Below are 25,528 nucleotides of genomic sequence, written 5' to 3'. Positions count from 1 at the left end.
AAGAGAACATTCGACTCCCTGTATTTCAGTGCTAAACCATGGTATCAGGAACGGGAACAGAGCCCGAGTCTTTGCTCAGATTAAAGAATGGATGGTTCAGGACTAAAATTTGGCAACAGAAACAGGCTGCATACCTCTGGTCAACCCTCCAGCACCCAGATTACAGGCATCGGGGGGGGGGAATGAGAACTCAGTCCCACACGAAGGTATACCGAATTCAAACGCCCGGTCAAACACACATTCCTGGAGAGATCAGATGAACCTTCTTGCTCAGACATACAAACATTCTGCAAGGTTTGATCTGGTTCCAGCAAGTGATATGCCTGAACGGGAGAAACAAGGACGGAAAGCCAAGTGTCACGTCTAAATACAACAGGAGCTAGAATGGCCCCAGGATCTAGATGGCTCATCTTTCTTCCCAGCCGCTGCTGCCTGTACCTCTTCCAGTTTGAAACCTCTGCCATGCCTAAATCTGGCACCATTTCCCACCGGCCTGTGTAAACATTTGTAGAGAAAAGAAAGATAAGAGGGAAATATTCTCTGTAAATAGCAGATTGCTGGGTGCCAGCAGGCATTATTAATACATTAGAAATGTCAAATATTTTGCTGCAAGGGCATCGTGGTGCGGGGAGTAAATGTGAGGATTACAAGTTTGCTTCGGAGCCTTATTCCAATGCTTGCAACACAGTATTGTGGAATTTTGTTTTTTAAAATGCAGTGAGATTAAAGGGAAGAGCACAGTCTTGACTTCCTTACTGCAAATAATGTGGAAGAGTGCGGCATTCTAGTAAACACCATCAGGGAATATTAACCTGGAAAGCCTGGGCTGTTGTGCCCAAGAATGGGCTTGAAACCCCTGGTGTGGGGTCCAGTGTGACCAATTCTTGTGTGTGGTTTAATTAAAGGCAGGGGTGTGAATTACCGTATTTTTTTGCTCTATAAGACTCATTTTTTCCCTCCTAAAAAGTAAGGGGAAATGTGTGTGCGTCTTATGGAGCGAATGCAGGCTGCGCAGCTATCCCAGAAGCCAGAACAGCAAGAGGGATTGCCGCTTTCGCTGCGCAGCGATCCCTCTTGCTGTTCTGGCTTCTGAGATTCAGAATATTTTTTTTCTTGTTTTCCTTCTCCAAAAACTAGATGCATCTTGTAGTCTGGTGCGTCTTATAGAGCGAAAAAATACAGTATGTGTGGAGTTTTCACTCTCTGTGTATCTGTGTGAACCTCTGAAAGGCATTCTTGGGCAGAACGCCTAATCCGGAGGGTGCTGTGGGGTCCTCTAAGAAAATGGGTTGGTGGTTGCATGGAAGAGCCGTCCTGTGATTTTTCTGAGCAGCCAAACGAAAGACACACCTGGCTGTTGAACAGCTGTGTGCTCAACTGATCCATCCACATCAATGGCAGACATGGAAGTCAACTCTAGCAAGCAGACCTCCCTTGCTGGACCCAAGCGACAAGCAAGGAGGGTGACAGGTCTCCCCAGCAGCAAAAGAAATGAACCGAACACACACACACACACGAGAGAGAGAGAGAGAGAGAGAGAGAGAGAGAGAGAGAGAGAGATCTCTACTGTAATGTTTATTAAATAGTACTTTTAAAAGGCTTTTATACAAATAATAGAAACACAGTTTGAGTTTGTCTTTCCTTAAACACTGAAGAATCACAGTAAAAGCTTTAAAGTCCACATGACCTGGCTCAGCCAGTAAATGGTCGAACTACCTTGAGCTGGTAAAATGTGAGAAATTCTGTTTTCCCTGCATACCACTTTTCCCCCAGTGGGGTTGGTTTTCTTCTTTCGTTTTTTCATCCCCATGCTCCCTTGTCAACAGCTCCCTGCAAAAGCAAGGATCGGCTACACTAAAGCCTTCCCTCCTGCCAGCCACAACAAAGAGGCCTTTGAGGGGATGGGGAGTAACACCTATTTCAACAAAGGCATTGGTAACGCAGGATTGGACTACTTCTTTTCTCTCTCCTCTGTGCACTTTGGAAAGGGGGGGAATTGCCAAAGAATGTGGATCAGCAAATATAACACTTTTCCTTTTTTTTTTGCAGGTGAAGATGTATTTGACATGAATGTATGCACCGTTTTTCCTTCCTTGCCCTGTTAAAAATACAATCAGTCAAGTTTTCTGCATTAAAACAGTAAAGCGCCCAGCAGAGAGGTAAGTGAGGTATCAGCTATGCAGCATTTTGGCCTGATTCTGCTCACTGAGTGCACACAGCCAAGCCCCTTTACCAACCAACATGGAATACCAAAGTACGGGACTCTCCAAGAAGGAGCTGGTTTCGTTTCCACGCATTTCGCGCCAAAAACTCCCCGCTGCATTCATGCCAAGGTCAGTAACATCCTCTGGCCGCCGATTTAAAGGTACAAGTAGTCCCACGTAACCACGCACATACATAACACATACAGAGAACTCACAAGCACGCGCAAACACATATGCGTTGAAATATATGTATACACGAACTCTCACTCTCTGCATGTCTACTACAGACAGCGACTCTACCTTTTAATATATCTATTAACTCCTGTCAGGTGACCTTCACAGATACAGTCTGTCCTCCTTCATACAAATATAAGAGAAATAAAAATTGGGGGCGCAATCCTGCCAGAGTTTAGCACGTGCTTATCTCTCCCATTGAAATCAATGGGACCGAAATAAAGCTGCTACCTTTGGCTGGCTCAGGCCCCTTTCTTTAATGACAGTAGCAGCAATCTGGTCTGCAAAATGACCCTGTACATTACTCTCTGCGGTTCTCTTGAAATTAGGGGGGAAGCGGAGAGACGTCTGTATGTGGAATATGCCGGAAAGACACAGGAATCCTCTATGAAAACGGACTTTTTTATGGTGCCACATCAAGACTGCTGGAAAGGCAGTGTTTTTCAAACTTTCTACCACCAGGGAAACTTCCACATCAGCTTCTGCCAAGATAGAAACGCCGTGAGCATCAGCCACAGAACTCCTGCGCTGAATCTCGAGGCCTGTTTTTTAAAGCAGGCACACAGTTCGCAAGAGATGCTGGCTTTGGGTTCGTTACCTTGCTTGAACTGTGTGCCTGTGCTCTAGGACAAAACCCAAGGCTTCCCAATGTTGTGGTGCGGTTTAGGAAAGGTTTGCAGCAGTAGACCAAGTTGTTTTTCGGGGATGTGTGTCTACCGGTGTTACTGATGTGTAAAAGTAACTCCTGCAAAGTTTCCAGGGAATCCTGGCGGTTCCCTAGGGCACGGTATGAAAAAACACAGTTTTAAGACCCAGGTTCTGCCACAGAATTAAATGCACTGGAATGGATTGTGGCGTTGGCACGTCCCCAAAAATACCGTATTTTTTGCTCTATAAGACTCACTTTTTCCCTCCTACAAAGTAAGGGGAAATGTGTGTGCGTCTTATGGAGCGAATGCAGGCTGCGCAGCTATCCCAGAAGCCAGAACAGCAAGAGGGATTGCTGCTTTCGCTGCACAGCGATTTTTCCCCTTGTTTTCCTCCTCCAAAAACTAGGTGTGTCTTGTGGTCTGGTGCGTCTTATAGAGCGAAAAATACGGTAAGTGCTTTGCTTGTCCACTTGTATACTGAAGTAAAGAACCATCGCACGTGCCAAAAGCTCTGTTCATTCTGCAAGATAAGCATATATGCCAAAGCTGCTCTGAGGGACATTTCACATGTTACGCAGCAAGCAAATCCTGTTCACTATCTGGCGTGCACATGACAGGGTGCACACCAAAGAAGCGAAACATTTGAACTGGGCCGCAATGCTTGCTGACATTATGTTCCTGGGAGACTGCATCTCAACAGCTGTGCCGGCACAACGTCACAAAACATGCTATTGTGCCAGCATCCCAGCAACGTTATCCTGGCATGCGTGTTTACGGTTGGGTGTCACCCCACAGCAGATTTCTGAAATTTCTGCTGCAGATCCACACCTGCTCAGTCTGGAGATCCTTCCTAAATAGCAGCCACTTGGATTTCTCTTGAAAAGTCACTTGAAGATGGCTGAAACAAGAGCTGAAACAAAAGGCATTGGAGATCAAAACTTAGCATTTGTAAACTTCTCTTTTACTGGTCTGTGACACACCTCAGGCGTGACAGCATTAGAAATATATTGGACCAATTGAAAGGACAAAACTCTACCCAGTAGAGATCCAAGGACCACGATGATGATGATGATGATGATGATGATGAAGATGATGATTGTGAGGATGAAAAGGAAGAGGAACAGGGGAAAGGGGGAACGCCTCCCTTGTATTTTGATACAGCACACACCTCTAAGTAAAGGGAAAAATATTTTTCTAAGGCACTTGATTAAAAAAAGATACACACACGTACGAACACAAAACCCTTCGGAAACAAACAATTTGCCTTGCAAATCACTAGGGAGCAAGTTGCACTGTTCTGAAGGGATAGGAAGGTGGCAGCAGATTGGTCCAGACCTTTTTTTTCTGTTTCCCCGACAACTGCACTGGAATATCAGACGAGACTTGATGCCCTGCAAAGGATTGTAATAGTTGCTTCCCACCCAAGGGCCTAACTCTGAAAAGAAGCGATGCTTCGGCTGGGCAGAAAGCACCAGGGCCATGTCAGCTGTGCATGTGCTCAAAACAGCGCCGCTCAGAGGTGGGGGGGATCTGTCGCTGCGGGGATGTTGTTGGACTACAACTCCCTTTATCGCTGACAAGTGGCCAGACGTCTTTGCAGAATGAAGCCCTTAGTACTAGCAAATGAAGAAGCTTAAATGATGCCTGTTAAAAGGAAGGAGGTATCCGCAACCACTCTCCATCGGGGCTGGATCGCTGTGTTCCTCCCCCCTCCCTTTAACGCCATTCCTCCCCCTCCCCCACGAGAGTGGTCACAGCATTAACAAAAATATATATATAGCAGCCTGTCCTCCTCTCAAAGCATATAAAAAGCAGTCTCCTGAGTTCCCGGGCATCTTATAATTGTGTCTTTTGTTTGCTGCGATTTTCTTATAATAAAAGGAATGGGATTATAAAGGGAAGTGCAGGTGGGGGGGGGGAGGACAGAAAGAAAAATAAAAGACAGCCCTTATGATGAAGGCCTCCGCTGTTTCAATCCATGATCTGGATTTAATAAATGGCTCTTATTCGCAAATCACTTTTAAGGCTCTTCAGCCTCTCTTGAGCAGGCGCCTCTGTCGAATTTCGCACCTTAGGCTGCCTTTCTCTTCTGCTTTGTAATCTGGGAAGAAAGCACGGCTGCTCCCATTGACCCGCAAGCCTAATTCCTGATCAGAAAAAGGTAAAGGCAACAACATACTTTCTTTTTTTGGGGGGGGGTAGCGGGGTGGTGTGTCTATAAACTGCAGCTTGCTGGGCTCGTCTTACCGACAGACCCAATCCCTTAAAATCAAGGAGCCTTTCTGAATGGCGGTAAGCTGAATAGGGGTGGGTGGGTGGGGAGATAGGCTCGCATGTGTGGTTGTGTGTAATTTTGAAAGATTAGCCTGGCCACCGAACGAGGAACCGGGGGTAGGGTGTGGGGAGAGGGGAGGGCGGGGAGAAACTCTCTGGAGTTTTCTCAACTAGGGGAAAGAAGTGGGAAATAACGTTCAACATTCTGTTTCTCACTTCCTAAATGCTAACCAAACGTTTGGACTCTTCTGGATTTGATTCACTTGAATTAGACATAACAACAATAAGCGTGGCAGCTCTTTCGCCTGCCCCAACCCAGTTCTAATCATGAGAACAATAAGCCGTAGAGTTCTCTCCGACGGTCATCCTTCCCCCTGGAAAAAAGAAAGTTTACACCGTCCTCGTTTCCTCCTCCTTTTTGAAACGGCAGGCTGTCCGTGACTCCTCCCCACTTGGGTATTCCAGCTCCGGCTTCGTGTAAGATTATGGCATTCAGCTCCCATATAAAAAGTAATCTTCACCAGCCACTTTTGCTGGAATGAAATGTCAAATGCGATTCTGGTGCAATCAGTCATGCCTCAGAGCAGCACTTTTGGTGGTTCATTTTGACCTTGTGCTTGATGCCGTCATAAAGCTCAAAGTTGTAGTTCTCCAACGTGGTGGAGCTCCGAGAGGACAGGCCGGCATAGGAACACGTGCAGTACAGGAGTAAGCCCGCGCAAATTGCCCCCAGGAGCACACCGAGGGAACTCATGGCTATGATGGTGACCAGAATGGGGTCCAGTGTGTACAGCCAGCTCTTCTCTTTGCCCATCTTTGGGGTGAGCGGAGAGTTTGTTGAAAACAGCGTGTTGTTGTTCCTCTCCATGCCTAAGTAGTCTGAAACAGAATTGAAGCAGGCGATTAGAAAAGGAGTTATCTTCATTTGCCGTATTTTTTGCTCTATAAGACTCACTTTTTCCCTTCTAAAAAGTAAGGGGAAATGTGTGTGCGTCTTATGGAGCAAATGCAGGCTGTGCAGCTATCCCAGAAGCCAGAACAGCAAGAGGGATTGCTGCTTTCACTGTACAGCGATCCCTCTTGCTGTTCTGGCTTCTGAGATTCAGAATATTTTTTTTCTTGTTTTCCTCCTCCAAAAACTAGGTGCGTCTTGTGGTCTGGTGCGTCTTATAGAGTGAAAAATACGGTATTCTTTGATAACTCCAACCAGTGCAGTTAGGGAAAATGTACAAAACCAGTTCAAATATATGTTGGAAGTGTAAGGAAAAGGAGGGGACATTTTATCATATGTGGTGGGATTGTAATGTAATTTTAAAAAATTGGGAAATAATATACAATGAATTGAGGAAAATGTTCTATTTAACATTTGTTAAAAAACCTGAAGCATTTTTGTTAGGGATTGTAGGGAAAGATCTGCCCAAAAAGCTGAAAAACATCTTCATGTATGAGACAATGGCTGCAAGAGTTCTAATAGCACAAGGATGGAAGACTGAAGAAACCCCAACTAAAGAATCATGGCAAGAAAAATTGACGGACTATGCAGAACTGGCAAAACTGACATACAAGCTACGGGACAAGGATAACTATGACTTTAAAGACGAATGGGAACCCTTTACAAAGCGAACTGGACTCCTTTGCTGGTTTTGAATAAACATTCACAAACTTTTTATTGATTATAATCAGCTAAATAGTTTGAGGATCTATACAACTGGGTAACATGCAGAAAACAGCATTTTTAGAGAAATCAAAGACTGGAACTGAGGGAAGTTGCGGGGGTGGGGTGGGGTTCTGTGGGGGGAGGGAGGAAAATGGGGCAGGAAATAAGGATGATATGTTTCTGGATAATATGTTTTGTTTTAATTTTGAATAAAAAAGTTTTTAAAAGAAAAAGAAAAAGAAAAGGAGATATCTTTGTAGCCCATATGCTAGCTCACGGGCAAGGTGGTCCTCACGAGGGCTGGGCGATATCTCGTCCCAAACCGGTTTGAAGTCCATGATGGACTTTGCAGAACTGGCCAGATTGACCTGCAGGGTTCAAGATCAGGGCGATCAAAAATTTCAAAGGGATTGGAGAAAGTTTATTGTATATTTGAATAATAATTGCAAAAATTTGAAGACCCTAGCAGGATTGAAATAAATCCTACAATGCGGACAATGGAAGTTAAAGAGCTAAATTGCGAGATAGGACTTGAAAGCGGAAAACCTGCTGAAGGGAAGTCATATGCTTGGCAGAGCAGAAAGTTTGTTTGTTTGTTATTGTATTGTCGATAATATTGATTAAGAAGGAAATAAATAAATAAATAAATATATTTTCAAAATAAAGAATGAAGTCCATCTCGTGATATCGGTTTCATAATTTTTGACCTGGCAATATACAGTGATACCGCGGGTTAAGTACTTAATTCGTTCCGGAGGTCCGTTCTTAACTTGAAACTGTTCTTAACCTGAAGCACCACTTTAGCTAATGGGGCCTTCCACTGCCGCCATGCCGCCAGAGCCCGATTTCTGTTCTCATCCTGAAGCAAAGTTCATAATATGAAGCACGATTTCTGGGTTAGCGGAGTCTGTAACCTGAAGTGTATGTAACCTGAGGCGTATGTAACCTGAGGTACCACTGTATTGTGAATCATGATCTTTGTGTGTGTGTCTGTGTGTGTGTTTGTGTGCTGTGTGGAAAACCACAATGTGGGGAAAACCGTGAAGCCAACCAGTGCCTCTACCTAGTTCCATCCTTATTTCAGACATCATGATATATCAGCTGGTGATATATATCACGATGTTGAAAACCAGATATCGCCCAGCTGTAGTCCTCACATGATCACTTTAGGCGATGGGCTCATGTGTGGGAAATATATATATATATATCTCCCTGACCCAACTCTTGCTTCCAATTTGTACTGTCTGAGGAGGTATGGATCTGGTAGGGGCAGCGTCACCCACACCTCCAAATTATCTCTCTTTACAATTTCCCCAGCCCATGTTTTCCTCTCTGCTTTTCTCAAAGAAATCCTGCACAGTTCTGGCTCAGTGCGATGAAAAGAGTGCAAGATAGCGTTCCCCCCACAACGAATCAAAACTGTAGCTGTTGGTTGCCAAATTTCTACGCCTACTTTGTCCTCAGTTTATGCTCCAGCTGATTTTGGTTCCTCTTGATGTATCACATCTGAAGGATGTTAATTCTGACGTGCTCACAAAAATAACAACGGGGGGGGGGGGGAGAATTCAGAAGAGCTTGTGAGTTCAAGTCATGGTTTTTGAAGTAACTTTTTCTCACACAGTGGCAGCCAGTTTGTTTACTGCACTCAATGTATTAAGGCCCTGAGGAGAATGCACCCTCAATATTAACTATCTAGAAAGGTAAAAGGTAAAGGACCCCTGGATGGTTAAGTCCAGTCAAAGGCGACTATGGGGTTGTGGCGCTCATCTCGCTTTCAGGCTGAGGGAGCCGGCGTTTGTCCACAGACAGCTTTTCAGGTCATGTGGCCAGCAGGACTAAACTGCTTCTGATACAACGGGACACCGAGATGGAAGCCAGAGTGCATGGAAACACTGTTTACTTTCCTACTGCAGTGGTACCTATTTATCTACTTGCACTGGCGTGCTTTCGAACTGCTAGGTTGGCAGGAGCTGGAACAGAGCAACGGGAGCTCACCCCGTCGTAGGGATTTGAACTGCTGACCTTCTGAATGGCAGGCCCAAGAGGCTCAGGGGTTTAGACCACAGCTTCACCCGTGTCCCTTGTAACTATCTATACTCCATGTTGTCCTGGAATCTCGATAACTGTACCTGCCATTATCCAACAGGATGGAGGAAGTTTCTCCACCTGTGAAAAAACCTTCCTTTCTGAAGTTTCTCTTCTTCCTGACCAGGCATAGGCAAACTCTGGCCCTCCAGATGTTTTGGACTACAATTCCCATCATCCCTGACCACTGGTCCTGTTAGCCAGGGGTGATGGGAATTGTAGTCCCAAACATCTGGAGGGCCGGAATTTGCCTATGCCTGTTCTTGACTCTGAGTGCTAGATGGTCATACATCAACTTACTTCAGTATATAGTCCCCGCCATTAACAGATAAGTACCCCAGTATTTGCAGGACAGTCTATTTCTCAGGAAAGAGATGTAGATCTGTGTCTCTGCAGGGCTGGAAAAGTCTTTTCCCTGGGATCCTGAATAACTGTTGCCAGTGTCAACAACAGTGAGCTAGGTGGACCAATGCGATGACTTGGTATACAACAGCTTGCTATGTTCCTGTGATGTACAGATTTACGAAGTCAAAACATGCTTTGGCCAACCGGGGCAGTAGTTATCAAAATCTGGTATGCTCCAGTGGTCCTTAGAGCAGTGATATGGGTGGTCAGACCAAATCAGATTATTTTGTGATTCAAGGACCCGTCCCCTGCTTGGGAATAATAAAAAACACGTGGACACAGCATATAAGGTTAATGGGCTAGAAAAAGGCCACAACTTGAGAAGGTATTGGCTTAGGCATTGGACAAGAGCAATTTGACTCCACCCACTCAGGATGAGGGGCGAGTCTAAAGAGGGGTTAACCGCCAGTAGGGGGAGCCTGTTGATGCAAATACAACTATAAGCTCTCCCCTGATGTCACCGGGGGTCGTGCCATGGCCCCCCGCCACACAGGGCATCGGACAGGATCCACGACTGCCGGATTCCTTTAACGGAATACCCACCTTGCCCTTCCACACACCAACAACACATTCCAGTGCCTAACCACCAGATACCAAGAAAGTTGTGACGATTGCTATGAGGTAGGCAGGAAAAACCAAGAGGCCGGTGCCAATTTGCCAATTAAAAAAAACTCCTACCAGGCCCCCTGAGCAACCAGGGCGACCAACCATGGGTCCATAGCAAGTTCAAGCGAGAAACTACGCACTAAAGGGAGTGGTGGGTGGGTGACTCGCAGAAATCGGCAGGGCAGTGGAGGGGGAGAGCTGGCGCGGCCGCATTTGAACGGCTAGACCACGCCCCCCCGCGGCGTCTCTCGATTGGGTGACCGGCTGGGAGGCGTGCCGCGCCAGCGATGATGACTGGGCAGGGGGCAGAATGCCCCATGTGACGCGGGAGCCAGCTCCCGCTCACAACACCTCCCCTCCAGAAGGAGAGGCTTTTCCCAGGCAACTAGTTTAGGTTGCTATCTAAAGCTGCACAGACCGTGATTGACTATCCAGTGGGAAATTCCAATAGCCATCTATCACTAGTTGGCTCTACTGGAAGGTATTTTGCGAGAGGCAGGCGAAGGATCTAGGAGTCTTGGTTGACCACAAACTTGACATGAGCCAACAGTGTGACGCGGCAGCTAAAAAAGCCAATGCAATTCTGGGCTGCATCAATAGGAGTATAGCATCTAGATCAAGGGAAGTAATAGTGCCACTGTATTCTGCTCTGGTCAGACCTCACCTGGAGTACTGTGTCCAGTTCTGGGCACCACAGTTCAAGAAGGACACTGACCAACTGGAACGTGTCCAGAGGAGGGCAACCAAAATGGTCAAAGGCCTGGAAACGATGCCTTATGAGGAACGGCTAAGGGAGCTGGGCATGTTTAGCCTGGAGAAGAGGAGGTTAAGGGGTGATATGATAGCCATGTCCAAATATATAAAAGGATGTCACATAGAGGAGGGAGAAAGGTTGTTTTCTGCTGCTCCAGAGAAGCGGACACGGAGCAATGGATCCAAACTACAAGAAAGAAGATTCCACCTAAACATTAGGAAGAACTTCCTGACAGTAAGAGCTGTTCGACAGTGAAATTTGCTGCCAAGGAGTGTGGTGGAGTCTCCTACTTTGGAGGCCTTTAAGCAGAGGCTTGACAACCATATGTCAGGAGTGCTCTGATGGTGTTTCCTGCTTGGCAGGGGGTTGGACTCGATGGCCCTTGTGGTCTCTTCCAACTCTATGATTCTATGATTCTATGATGACAACACCAGGCTTCTCCTCCTCCTCAGCTGGTTTTGCTTTGCTTTGTGTTTCAAGTGTATGTTTGTAATGTATCAACTGCATTTTATAAATGCTGTGATCCGCTCTGGGGACTTCCATCAGAAAGCAGGGTATTAATCTGCTAAGTAAATAAATACGTCGAGTGTGACCTGACTCTCCATTTAAACAACTGGCCACTCCACATAATGAAAAATGGTGAACTGGGTACAGAAAGCAAAAGAAAAGAAAAGAAAAGAAAAAAGAAAAGAAAGGCTCAAATATTTCTAAACGTGAAATGAAGCCTCGTAACATTTGAAGATTTTTACTACATCTCAATCCTCTTTAATGGTGTGACCTTTAATTTAAATGACCTTTGCTCAAGCCCACGAGTCTCACCCTCCCAGACATCCCGGGAATTACTTCCAGACTGAAATGCCTTCTGACATTATTTTCATATACTCCACATGTACTGTTCATACTTTTAAAGCAGCGGCAGGGGATCTCTGGCCTGTGGGCCAATCTGATAACAACAACAACAACAACAACAACAACAACAACAACAATATTTATATCCCGCCCATCTGGCTGGGTTTCCCCAGCCACTCTGGGCAGCTCCCAACAGAATATTAAAAACACGACAAAACATCAAACACTAAACACTTCCCTAAACAGGGCTGCCTTCAGATGTCTTCTAAAAGTCAGATACAGTGGTGCCTTGGTTTATGAACCTAATCCGTTCCAGAAGTCTGTTTTTAAATGAAAGCATTCTTAAACCAAGGCGTGCTTTCCCATAGCAGCGGGGGACTCAATTTACAAATGGAACACACTCAACAGGAAGCGGAACATATTCTGCTTCCAAGGCAAAGTTCACACACCAAAACACCTACTTCCGGGTTTGCAGCGTTCTTAATCCAAGTTGTTCATAAACTAAGCTGTTCTTAAACCAAGGTACCACTGTAGTTGTTTATTTCCTTGACATCTGATGGGAGGGCTTTCCACAGGGTGGGTGCCACCACCGAGAAGGCCCTCTGTCTGTTTCCCTGTAAGCTCACATCTCGCAGTGAGGAAACTGCCAGAAGGCCCTCAGAGCTGGACCTCAGAGTCGGGGCTGAATGATGGGGGTGGAGACGCTCCTTCAGGTATTCTGGCCCGAGGCACCAACACTTTTAATGGCGCTCAGAAACGTACTGGGATGCTGGGAAGGGTGGTCCAAGTTGGTCTGTAAGGCTATTTCCCCCACACCACGCCCAATTGCCCATTCCCTGATGGCACCCATGGTATCAGCTGATGGGCATTAGGGTGGGGTTGAATTCAGCTTAAAGAGTGGGGGGTTTTTTGCCAATGAATTCATTCCAAAGCCTACCTATTCATTCCACTGGGCAGCCTTTGGGAAGTGTCAGGGAACTGCCCTCGGTTCAGGAGGGAGAGAGGAAAAGCCGGATGGATTAGAGAGAGCCCTCAAAGATCATAGAAAGCAGCGCCTCCAGGAGAGGAGCTGCAGAGTTTAGAGGAGGTGAGGCGTTGCCAGGACACCTTGCCTGGGCAAAGCGGGGAGGGGAGAGGTCCACCCGTTACTCACATCCTCCTTGCGCAGTAAGGTTTCGCGGCGAGAGGGGAGGCGCAGACTGGACGTCAAGAAATTACTTTTCTGGAGAAAGTTTAAGCCCTGCCCACTCACAGATTCTGCCAGTGAATGAGTCAGCCACGGGAGAGTGGCCCTCTGGACAGATAAAGTTTATTTTGCACCAAAAGCAAGGCTTCACAGCCAAGCAGGGAGGTATTTGCCTGCTTGCTCTCGAGCAACCCCTTGGAAACCCAACAGGAAGCCTAGAAGCAGGGCCTGCTATTGTTCTCCAGTAACTGATGCCCAGAGGCATGTTGGACGTCAATACTATGTAGCCATCATGACTAGCAGTCATTGGTTTCAACTTGTGGCTGAGCATCTTTGATAAAACGTATTTAACCCAGAACTTGAGATTCCACTGTATCTCTGAGATACAGCGGTACCCTGCTTCTCAAATGCCTTGGTTCCCAAATGCCAAAAACCCAGAAGTAAGTGTTTCGGTTTTCAAATGTTTTCTGGGGCACCTGCAACAATCAGAAGCCACGCCTTGGTTTTCGAACATTTCAGAAGTCAAATGGATTTCTGGAATGGATTAAATTTGGCGCTTTTGTTTTTCCTATTTATTTTGTGTTTTGGTTTTTGAGGCTTTTTCGGTTAATTTGTTTTTGTGACTGTGTGGAACCCAGTTCGGCTACTGATTGATTGTTTGTGTGACTGTGGAAATGGATCATCAGTGCAGGTAAGAATTTTTTTTTTTAATCATCTACAATACTGTCTTATTTATTTAATATTACAGTACATTGATTATTGCTTTCATTTTATGGATCAATGGTCTCGTTAAATATCAAAATTCACGTTAAATTGCAGTTTTAGGGGTTGTTTTTAAAAGTCTGGAACAGATTAATCTGTTTTGCATTACTTTCTATGGGAAAGCGCGCCTTGGTTTTGGAACACTTTGGTTTTGGAACGGACTTCCAGAATGGATTAAGTTTGAGGACCAAGGTACCACTGTACTTTTCCCGGAGCGGCATAAGGCACATTGCTTTTAAAATACAGTGGTACCTCTAATTAATAACTTAATTAGTTCTGGAGGTCCGTTCTTAACCTGAAACTGTTGCTAACCTGAAGCACCACTTTAGCTAATGGGGCCTCCTGCTGCCGCCGCGCGATTTCTGTTCTCATCCTAAAGCAAAGTTCTTAACCCGAGGTACTATTTCTGGATTAGCGGAGTCTGTAACCTGAAACGTCTGTAACCTGAAGCGTTATGCAACCCACAATATCTCATACTCACCATCTTCAGTGTCTTCTCCAAAGTCTTCCCCGTTGATTGAAATGTCATCCTCTAAAGCTGGGAAATCGACTGGAATGAGAAATATTTTGTTGTTACTCTAAAATTCTGCATCACCAACCAGCAACGACACTCTTTTCATAAGATATGCAAGCTCAAGAAAGCATATTTTTTTTTAGGCTATTCATAACCAGGGCCAACTTCCGCTAATATTCATGAGCACACAATGGAAGATATGTATATCATAGGAGCTCTTCTTTCATCTCTACCAAATAATCTGCTTTTAGGGAAAATGAAAGGGAGGGGGGAGGAGTGGAACTAGATAATTCTGATTGCTGTTGAAACATTGTCAGTAGTGTCTTCATAATGGCTATAATTCATTAGCAACCACACACAGGTATTATCTTTGTAACTTTCAACAATGACCATCATTAGTCACCATTAACACAACATCCATTTGGCACACTCTGCGTGCCATCATCTGGCATGCTTCTCAGCAGATGCGACGACCCAAATAACCCACTTTCAACCTGGGCTTCAAATGAATTCAAAGTGATTTATGGAATGATGTCTGTCATCATCATCACCTAGGTATTAATATAAAAGCCGGACAACACTAAGGAGATGCAGAACCCCACAAATGGGTATCAGGTATTTATGAAAATTATTTCTGTGACCCGAGCCTCTTAGTGTGGGAGATTTTTCTTTAGGTTCTTTGAAACATGTTAAAATATAGGTCCAGAGAGTATTGCGAACAGTGCTAGGTCTCTATCACAATCTGCATTTCATTGTACATCTCCTTGGGAAGTTGTTTTCAAAAGGCATTTTTAAAAAAAGGGGGGGGGAACATGTACAGTGGTACCTCAGGTTACATACGCTTCAGGTTACAGACTCCGTTAACCCAGAAATAGTGCTTCAGGTTAAGAACTTTGCTTCAGGATGAGAACAGAAATTGTGCCCCGGCGGCGCGGTAGCAGCAGGAGGCCCCATTAGCTAAAGTGGTGCTTCAGGTTAAGAACAGTTTCAGGTTAAGAATGGACCTCTGGAACGAATTAAGTACTTAACCCGAGGTACCACTGTATACATATGCAGAATATATAGTTTCAGCACCTTTTCTTTCTTTCTTTTATAATAATCTTTATTGGTTTAAAATACAGACATAAAAAATCATTCACAACAGAAACACAGAAGAAAAAGAAAAGAAAAAAAGTCAAGGTAAAAAGAAAAAACTGTATACAAAAGGAAACTGCATCTTCTCGGATAACAATCAAATAAAAGTTTTGGATATAAAACTTCAGCACATTTCAGTTTCAGCACGTTTTCAATGCATGGTTCTTTTGCGGTTAACATGTTCCATAATATGTTTCCTGCCACTGCGTGCATTGTCCCACATTTTCAAAAAGTCTAATTTCACACACGTATGTATGTACAGTAGTACCTTGGTTCTCAAACGCCTTGGTTCCCAAACGCTGAAAACCCGGAAGTTGAACGTACCGTTCAATAGGCTGTCGGCTATTGTTTCGGGGGTGCCTGCTCTAATTAGAAGCTGTGCCTTGGATTTTGAACATTTCAGAAGTCTAACGGACTTCTGGAACGGATTAAGTTTGGCGCTTTTGTTTTTGCTGTTTATTTTGTGTTTTTGAGTTTTTTGGGGTTAAATTGTTTTTGTGACTGTGTGGAACCCAGTTCAGCTACTGATTGATTGATTTTGACTGTGGAAATGGATAAAAGCCCCCCATCCAAACAATGACTATCATCAGTGAAGGTAAGAGGGGAAAAAATAATTTTAATTTTTATCATCTACAGTACAGTTGTACCTCGGGTTAAGAACTTAATTCGTTCTGGAGGTCCGTTCTTAGCCTGAAACTGTTCTTAACCTGAGGTACCACTTTAGCTAATGGGGCCTCCTGCTGCCACCACCGCATGATTTCTGTTCTCATCCTGAAGCAAATTTCTTAACCTGAGGTACTATTTCTGGGTTAGCGGAGTCTGTAACCTGAAGCATCTGTAGCCTGAAGCGTCTGCAACCCAAGGTACCACTGTACAGTGGATGCTCGGGTTGCGAACGTGATCCGTGCGGGATGTTCGTTCGCAACCCGCAGCGTCCGCAACCCGCAGTGGCGCGTCTGCACACACGCAGGTTGTGATCCAGTGCTTCTGCGCATGGCGACCGCTGAAACCTGGAAATAATCTGTTCTGGTACTTCCGGGTTTTGGCGGTCTGCAACCCGAAAAAACGTAACCTAACACGTCTGTAACCCGTTGTATGACTGTACTATCTTATTTATTTTATAATACAGAACATTGATTATTGCTTTCATTTTATGGATCAACGGTCTCCTTAGATAGTAAAATTCATGTTAAATTACTGTTTTAGGGGTTGTTTTCAAAAGTCTGGAACGGATTAATCCATTTTGCATTATTTTCCATGGGAAAGCGTGCCTTGGTTTTGGAACACTTTGGTTTTGGAATGGACTTTCGGAACGGATTAAGTTTGAGAACCAAGGCATCACTGTATACCACTTGTTCTCTTGGCACTTGATGGCTTACAGCTAAGGGCAGTAGTTCTGGCTGTTTCGACGCAGAATGGCCTGACTCACGTAGAAAGAGCAAGGTAAGGCAGTTTCATTTTTAACAGTGCAAAGGGATTCGGGGTGAGAGATGTTTGACTTCCGGCAGCTGCTTAAGTGTTGGATTGAAAGGGAAAGTGCTCACGAGGAAGTAGCTTTGGGGGACGTTTGCCACAAGCCAGGGGAAGTCTCTGCGTTCCTTCCCAGATCTCCTTTCACTGTTTTCAAAGCATTCCCCTCTCTTGCAACACGACTGGCATAGATCCATTTGAAAGCATAAGCAACTGAGACCACCATATCTAGCTTGGTCCTAAATGTGAGGACTGTCTGCACAGAAGAATCCATCTGTGATGTCTAATTTGTGACGGCTTTCGCACATGCAAGTCATTAACTGAAGCCGTCAGGTGATGAATTTGGATGTGTCACATGTGGCGGGAATGCCGACCTATTAAACAATTCTGGAATGAAATTTTTGAAGAAATCAAAAAGATGTTTAAAATATCTTTCAGTAAAAAAACCAGAGGTATTCCTTTTAGGTATAATTACAAACGATATTCCCGACAATCAAAGGAAAGTATTCCTTTATGCAACGACAGCTGCCAGGATGCTTATAGCAAAAAATTGGAAAGGGAGAAAAATACCATCAATGAAAGAACGGCAAATTAAATTTTGTGAATATATAAATCTGGCAAGACTCACAGCATTCATAAGGGGACAATCGGACCAGAAATTATTAAAAGAATGGGGATCTGCTAAAGAGTATATGAAAAAAACATTCTTCTGGAGTAAGCATATCGGTATGTAATGAATGATGCTTTACAGGGTTAAAGAAAAAGAAAAATGGTGTAAAAAAGTACAAAGATGGTAGAAATCTACATTAGACACAACAATAATGTAAGCGTAAAATTTTGAGGTCTTAGAACAAAGGAAGGAAGTATATGTATGTAATGACTAGATTAGAATGATGATATGGTTTTATTTGTAGATGTATGCTTTTTTGTTTTGTTTTTGGTTTTTGTGTGTGTGTGTTCTGTTTTTCTTTCTTGTTTGTATAGTATTATTTTGGATTCAATGTTTGTAATTTTTGTTATGATGTTATGATTTTGCATTGAAAATAAAATATTTTTTTAAAAAAAGAATTTGGATGTGTCAACAGAGCCAAAGATGGCTCCATCTCAAGTTGCTGAACCTCAAACATCTCCAAGATTGAAGACAAAGAGCAGAACCACTTAATTTTTTGCCCTATGCTCTCTTAGGCTAAACAACACGAATGGAGCCACTCCTACCATTCTAGGAAAAAATGTATTCTGCTGTTTGGTGTCTCTCACACAAGTCGAAACACAAACAAAAAACAAACAATCAGCCGACAATTTGTAAGGCCAATGAAGTGAAACCATGAATATGTGCCTGACAAGCATTGCACAAACAATTTGCCTCGCAAGCAATGTGGTGATATAACATTCAGGAATTACAAGCAATTATTAAAACTACAGATGTACTTGCCACAAGGAAAACTAGACATGAATTGCTGTGCAGAAATACGTAAGAGGCTCTGCTGCTGGAAGAGGCACCAGCTAAGTATGTCTCTGGAAAAGGAACGGTTCCAGCAGCTGGAGCAGAAAGAACTGATACTGCAGCTCTGTAGCAGCCGGGCTTTCAGGGATGCAGCCAGGGCCAGCCAAAAGCATCATGCTACCTGAAGCACAGCCCAAACGCTAGGGCCAAGGCTTTCCTAAGTCTTGCTGCTGTATTTAGTCACCAATTCCTCCCCCTTGCCCCTCGGGGTGTACCCCAAAACAGATTATTTCACATGGCCAGCACCAGTAACATCACAACTCGTCTCCAGGCAATGGGCCTCCATGCTAGGGCAGCTGCTACTTTTGTACTGCTCTGCTTGAAAGACCTACATATCGGTCTTGAAAGACCTACATTGGCTCCCAATACGTTTCCGAGCACAATTCAAAGTGTTGGTGCTGACCTTTAAATCCCTAAATGGCCTCGGTCCAGTATATCTGAAGGAGCGTCTCCACCCCCATCGTTCTACCCGGACACTGAGGTCCAGCGCCGAGGGCCTTCTGGCGGTTCCCTCACTGCGAGAAGCCAAGTTACAGGGAACCAGGCAGAGGGCCTTCTCGGTAGTGGCACCCGCCCTGTGGAACGCCCTCCCACCAGATGTCAAAGAGAACAACAACTACCAGACTTTTAGAAGACATTTGGATTCAATGTTTGTAATTTTTGTTATGATGTTATGATTTTGCATTGAAAATAAAATATTTTTTTAAAAAAAGAATTTGGATGTGTCAACAGAGCCAAAGATGGCTCCATCTCAAGTTGCTGAACCTCAAACATCTCCAAGATTGAAGACAAAGAGCAGAACCACTTAATTTTTTGCCCTATGCTCTCTTAGGCTAAACAACACGAATGGAGCCACTCCTACCATTCTAGGAAAAAATGTATTCTGCTGTTTGGTGTCTCTCACACAAGTCGAAACACAAACAAAAAACAAACAATCAGCCGACAATTTGTAAGGCCAATGAAGTGAAACCATGAATATGTGCCTGACAAGCATTGCACAAACAATTTGCCTCGCAAGCAATGTGGTGATATAACATTCAGGAATTACAAGCAATTATTAAAACTACAGATGTACTTGCCACAAGGAAAACTAGACATGAATTGCTGTGCAGAAATACGTAAGAGGCTCTGCTGCTGGAAGAGGCACCAGCTAAGTATGTCTCTGGAAAAGGAACGGTTCCAGCAGCTGGAGCAGAAAGAACTGATACTGCAGCTCTGTAGCAGCCGGGCTTTCAGGGATGCAGCCAGGGCCAGCCAAAAGCATCATGCTACCTGAAGCACAGCCCAAACGCTAGGGCCAAGGCTTTCCTAAGTCTTGCTGCTGTATTTAGTCACCAATTCCTCCCCCTTGCCCCTCGGGGTGTACCCCAAAACAGATTATTTCACATGGCCAGCACCAGTAACATCACAACTCGTCTCCAGGCAATGGGCCTCCATGCTAGGGCAGCTGCTACTTTTGTACTGCTCTGCTTGAAAGACCTACATATCGGTCTTGAAAGACCTACATTGGCTCCCAATACGTTTCCGAGCACAATTCAAAGTGTTGGTGCTGACCTTTAAATCCCTAAATGGCCTCGGTCCAGTATATCTGAAGGAGCGTCTCCACCCCCATCGTTCTACCCGGACACTGAGGTCCAGCGCCGAGGGCCTTCTGGCGGTTCCCTCACTGCGAGAAGCCAAGTTACAGGGAACCAGGCAGAGGGCCTTCTCGGTAGTGGCACCCGCCCTGTGGAACGCCCTCCCACCAGATGTCAAAGAGAACAACAACTACCAGACTTTTAGAAGACATCCGAAGGTGGACCTGTTTAGGGAGGCTTTTAATGTTTGATGTAGTACAGTATTTTAATATATTTTTTTGGAAGCCGCCCAGAGTGGCTGGGGAAGCCCAGCCAGATGGGCAGGGTATAAATAATAAATTATTATTATTATTATTATTATTATTATTATTATTATTATTATTATTATTACTATTAGTGCAAATTTCTTGGAATCTACACTCATCTCCTGCAGGAGGAAGTCAGGAAGAGAATATCACTTTTAAAAAATGGTCAGTGTCATTTCAGAAAGGTGTGTGTGGATCTGTCTATCTCTGTCTGTGTCCACTTAGCATGAAGTCTACCCGTCCTGTTATCACATTAATCATAATTTTTAAAACACCCACAAGAAAATTAGTCTCTAAAATGCATCTTTCGTCACAAAACACATTTTACACGAGCATTTCATCATTATGTGTGCATTTCTTAATGCACCTTATTCTATAATATGCATTTCAAATGCTCTTTTTGTACAGTGGTGCCTCGCAAGACGAAATTAATTCATTCCGCGAGTTTTTTCGTCTAGCGAATTTTTCGTCTTGCGAAGCACGGTGTCGAAAAAGTTTTGGAAAAGCTTCAGAAATCACCAAAAACCTCAAAAAAGGCTACCACACCGTGTTCTATGAGTTGCTCCTCAAAGTCAAGTTGCAACTGTATTAACGGTGTTAAGAAAAAGGAAACAAACTTGCAAAAAACGCAAGACGCTTTTGTCTTGCGAAGCAAGCCCACAGGGAAATTCATCTTGCGAAGCAGCTCAAAAACCGCAAAACCCTTTCGTCTAGCGAGTTTTTCGTCTTGCGAGGCATTCGTCTTGCGGGGCACCACTGTATTTTGAGCTGAGAAGCGAAGTGCAAAATTCAGACGGGTGCAAAATCCAAAGGGATAATTACATGGATCTGGGAACTGCGGACAAGACTGGTTTGCTTTGGAATTTGGAGAGATCAAATTTTAGCCGTTAAAGTTTGTTGTACCGCTTGCTGCTGCTTCCTCGATAGTGCTTGATGGCACCAACGCTCAAGTTCTGTTCAAGGAATAAGATTTTAGAAAGTAGCACCCAAAACAACAGGTTGCCACCCTGATAGAGAAACAATTACTGAATCACAAGGACAGGGATTCCTGCACTAAAGGGGGTTGGACTACATGACCCTCAGGGTCCCTTCCATCTCCACAATTCTACGATTTTAATAACTTCTTCACATATACAATGACATGGCAGTGAATTTCCATATACAGCCAACCATATTTTTGCAGTGGCCTTAAGACAACCCTAGTTATGTACCAGGGTTCATTTGAAAATAGCACACAGCGTACCGCATGTGGTGGGGTTGTAAAAAAATAAAGAGCTTTTGGGAACTTATATACAATGAATTATTTTTTTTTTTCAAATTAACATTTACTAAAAATCCTGAAACATTCCTTTTAGGTATTATGGCATCAGACATTCCAAGAGAGAAAGGAAGGTTTTCTATGTACACAACAGCAGCAGCGAGAATGCTGACTGCCAAGGGGTGGAAAGGAGAAAAAACACCAACAAAAGAGGAGTGGCGGGTCAAATTATTTGAATATATGGAATTAGCCAGTATGACAGAGAAGATAAGGGATCGGTCAACCCAAAGGTTCAATAAGGAATGGACAATATGTAAAAGAACATTGTCCCCATATTAAAACTTTAGTACGCTTTGACTAACTCTCGGAATGACATGAGGCAAAAAGAACACAAATAACATTTAATACAGACTAAGTTTATAGATAGATAGATGCAAGTAATAAGGAAACAAGGGACCCATGCCAAGGAGGTCGGAAGTTGATAGAGACAGTGTTCAGTTTGTAATAATTTTGTGTTTTGGTCAAAATAAAAAAAATTCCTTCCAGTAGCACCTTAAAGACCAACTAAGTTAGTTCTTGGTATGAGCTTTCGTGTGCATGCACACTTCTTCAGATACATGCACACTTCTTCAGATTGTGTTTTGGTGTTGCACTTTTTTCTTCTTTTTGTTTATGAGTTACCTTTTATGGTTTTTTGTATGTATCGTTTATAAACCAATAAAGACTGAATGATTAAAAAAAGAAAGAAAATAGCACACAGCAGTGATTCCCATCCCTCACCTGGGCTCTAGAACTTGCAGCAATTGCAGTCATATTACTTCAAAGCATATCAGGTCTTAGACCAACCAGTGATCCTCCATGTCTTGCTGAACTCCAAATCCCATCCACCCCAGTAAGCATGGCCAGTGATAAGGGATGAGGGAAACTGTAGTCCAACAACATCTGGAGGCCCACAGTTTCCATACCGCCAGTGCTATTTTTCTTGAAAAAGAACTCACCATAAACACCTCCCTCCTTCCCTTAGAACGGCAATGGTGCCCACCTGAGAGGTGCTGGAATTAAGTTCTGGTGAGTTGTGCTTGAAATAAAGCCCTGCATACCAGTGGCTTAGGGACGCGGGTGGCACTGTGGGTTAAACCACAGAGCCTAGGATTTGCCAATCAGAAGGTTGGCGGTTCGAATCCCCGTGATGGGGTGAGCTCCCGTTGCTCGGTTCCTGCTCCTGCCAACCTAGCAGTTCAAAAGCACATCAGAGTGCAAGTAGATGTATAGGTACCGCTCCAGTGGGAAGGTAAACGGCGTTTCTGTGCATTGCTCTGGTTCACCAGAATCGGCTTAGCCATGCTGGCCACATGACCTGGAAGCTCCCTTGGCCAATAAAGCAAGATGAGTGCCGCAACCCCAGAGTCGGCCACGACTGGACCTAATGGTCAGGGGTCCCTTTACCTTTACCTTTTACCAGTGCCTTACAAAGTTCTCTCCAGGAGATGTTGCAGAATGCAAAAAGTCCCTTACGATAAGTAATTCCAGCTTAGTCACAACTGGAATCAGAACATAGCATGTATGGTGGTGGTGTTTTTTAAAACCCAACAAAAAAGTTGAAGCTCTATAACATTTGCAGGAAGTCATTATTTTAAAAGTGAGTTCAGATTTCTCATCCCACTTCAGAACCAAGAGACCCAGATGGAAACATCTGCATCGAGAGCTGAAAAGTGCCTCTTGGAAGCAGAATCAAACGCGGACAGCATTACTGAGTAAGGGGAAGATGGGGTAGCTCAATAGAGTGCCTGATGTGCCAGTTATACATTAAAAACAAATAGTGATTTTCAGCCTTGTGACCTCATTGGATCCAAGAGGATAGGATTAGCAGAAGGAACATGATCTATCCAAAGTTAGCAATTTTCTGTTTTAATGGAAGAGGAGAATAGTGTTCATGCCTAATGTTCCTATTATAGTAAACAGTGCTTACTTGGGCTAGATTTCCCACCCTCTTTTTTTTGATGTTATCAATGATTTTTATTCATTCATACTTTTCATGTTTATACATGTCACTAATTTTACAATCATTTTGACATTTCAAAACTTGACTTCTTTCTTCCTCTTTCTGCGGTTCCTTAAATTTGTTTTTAATATCTTCTGCATATCCAAATTAACTTAATTTAATCATTTATTCATACTCTATAATTCCCACCCCCAATTATATGATTTGTAAATCCTTTATGAACTTTCACCTTTTCATACCACAAATAAGTGTGCCAACCAAAAATATTATCATGACCTTCTAGATCTAGAATATGTGGATTCTCTAATGTCATCCATTCCTTCAGCCAACAAAGACAAGGTGCCTCATAATATATCCAGCAGGGAAAAGCCTCCTCTTGGCTGGATTTCACCCCCTCTCCCTGGAACATAGTGGCCTTGCCTTCAGTGTGATATACTGAGCATGTGTTTTGGTGTGTTGTGACCCAGCTGATTATATCTCGATCGGATCTGTTCTGTGGCAGACAAGCACAAGACCTTTGGTGGACATTCCAGCTGACAGGAGCCTGCTGTCTTCATGGAAGGTCATGACGGCAGCCATGTGGTTTGAGAAGCTGGATGGGCAATTTTCATCTTCCCACATCACAGGAAAGCCTACATTTCAGGGGGACTTGCCGGCGCATAGCACACGAAGGAGTAATTTAGCAGATATGAACTGCATCCCGCCGCACTGGAATTTACGAAATGCCAAAGGCTTGCACTCCAGGAATTAATTCTTAAAGCACATATTCAGAGGAAGAAATAAACAAAGAGAAAATTACAGAGTAGCCCTGTGGATTGAGGGCTGGGCCTGAGATCTGAGTTCCCTGCTGAGCTATAGAAATGCTGGTTGACGGAGCAAGTCACTTGCTGCCTCATTTTCCCAACTTAAAAACAGGAATTACAGCATCCTACATCACCGAGTTGCTTTGAGGACAAATCTGGTTTTGTATTAAAAACGAAACGAAAGCAGAACTCTGAAGTAGAGAAGAAAATAAAAGCAGTGGTGGGAACATGAACGAACACACACACACACACACACACACACACACACACAAACGCATCCCAAGATGGACCAAAATCTGGCAGAGGAATGCTGGAGGATACTCAAATCACACGCAAGGACAGATTGTGAGCAAATGGCTCCTTCTAAAAGAATGCTAAGTTAACATGCAAAACTTGGGAGACTTCACATGCATCTAGAATCTTGAAATATTTGGTATAGAAAGTCTAGTGTTTCATTGCTCCGTGCTCTTCACCTGAGCTTTTTTAAAGGAAATATTAGAACTGCCTAATTGGGATATTGGGGCGTGGGTGGTGCTGTGGTCTAAACCACAGAGCCTAGGGATTACCGATCAGAAGGTTGGCGGTTCGAATACCCATGACGGGGTGAGCTCCCATTGCTCGGTCCCTGCTCCTGCCAACCTAGCAGTTTGAAAGCATACCAGTGCAAGTAGATAAATAGGTACCGCTCTGGTGGGAAGGTAAACGGCGTTTCCGTGCGCTGCTCATGACCCGGAAGCTGTCTGCGGACAAACGCCGGCTCCCTCGGCCAGTAAAGCGAGTTGAGCGCCGCAACCCCAGAGTTGTCCACGACTGGACTTAATGGTCAGGGGTCCCTTTACCTTTAATGGGGATATTATGATTTGCATGCAAAGGACCTGCCGCTACAACATACCCATGCATTCCCACCATGTTGCACTGGCATCTGGGCATTGCCACCCTTATCTGAACAGTGGTAGTAGCTTCACATAACTTGCCAGGAAAGGGTTAAAGGTAAAGGGACTCCTGACCATTAGGTCCAGTCATGGCCGACTCTGGGGTTGCGGCGCTCATCTCGCTTTACTGGCTGAGGGAGCCGGCGTACAGCTTCCGGGTCATGTGGCCAGCATGACAAAGCCGCTTCCAGCGAACCAGAACAGCGCACGGAAATGCCATTTACCTTCCCGCCGGAGCAGCACCTATTTATCTACTTGCACTTTGAGGTGCTTTCGAACTGCTAGGTGGGCAGGAGCAGGGACCGAGCAACGGGAGCTCACCCCGTCGCGGGGATTCGAACCGCGACCTTCTGATCAGCAAGC

The 25,528-nt window shown here is 44.4% G+C and overlaps 1 protein-coding gene across 2 annotated transcripts in view; it reads right to left on the bottom strand.

Annotated features, from left to right (window-relative positions):
• Window positions 1–3,470: 3,470 nt before the first annotated feature.
• Window positions 3,471–25,528, bottom strand: part of NRP2 (neuropilin 2) — a 249,962-nt gene continuing 227,904 nt past the window's right edge. Inside the window, exons 16-17 of one of the 2 annotated variants that reach the window (XM_082232236.1) lie at window positions 14,148–14,216; window positions 3,471–6,241 (exon numbers count right to left, since the gene is read on the bottom strand). In XM_082232236.1, coding sequence (XP_082088362.1) covers window positions 5,934–6,241; window positions 14,148–14,216 — 377 coding nt within the window. In that variant the 3' untranslated portion in view covers window positions 3,471–5,933. The remainder of the gene's footprint in view (window positions 6,242–14,147; window positions 14,217–25,528) is intronic. The other variant, XM_082232237.1, reaches the window with a different exon arrangement.

The sequence above is a fragment of the Podarcis vaucheri genome (assembly GCF_965113315.1).
Source record: "Podarcis vaucheri genome assembly, chromosome: 1".
NCBI classification, from domain to species: domain Eukaryota; kingdom Metazoa; phylum Chordata; class Lepidosauria; order Squamata; family Lacertidae; genus Podarcis; species Podarcis vaucheri.
Note: the sequence above shows the minus strand (reverse complement) of the source record. Positions and strands in the feature narration are given on the sequence as shown.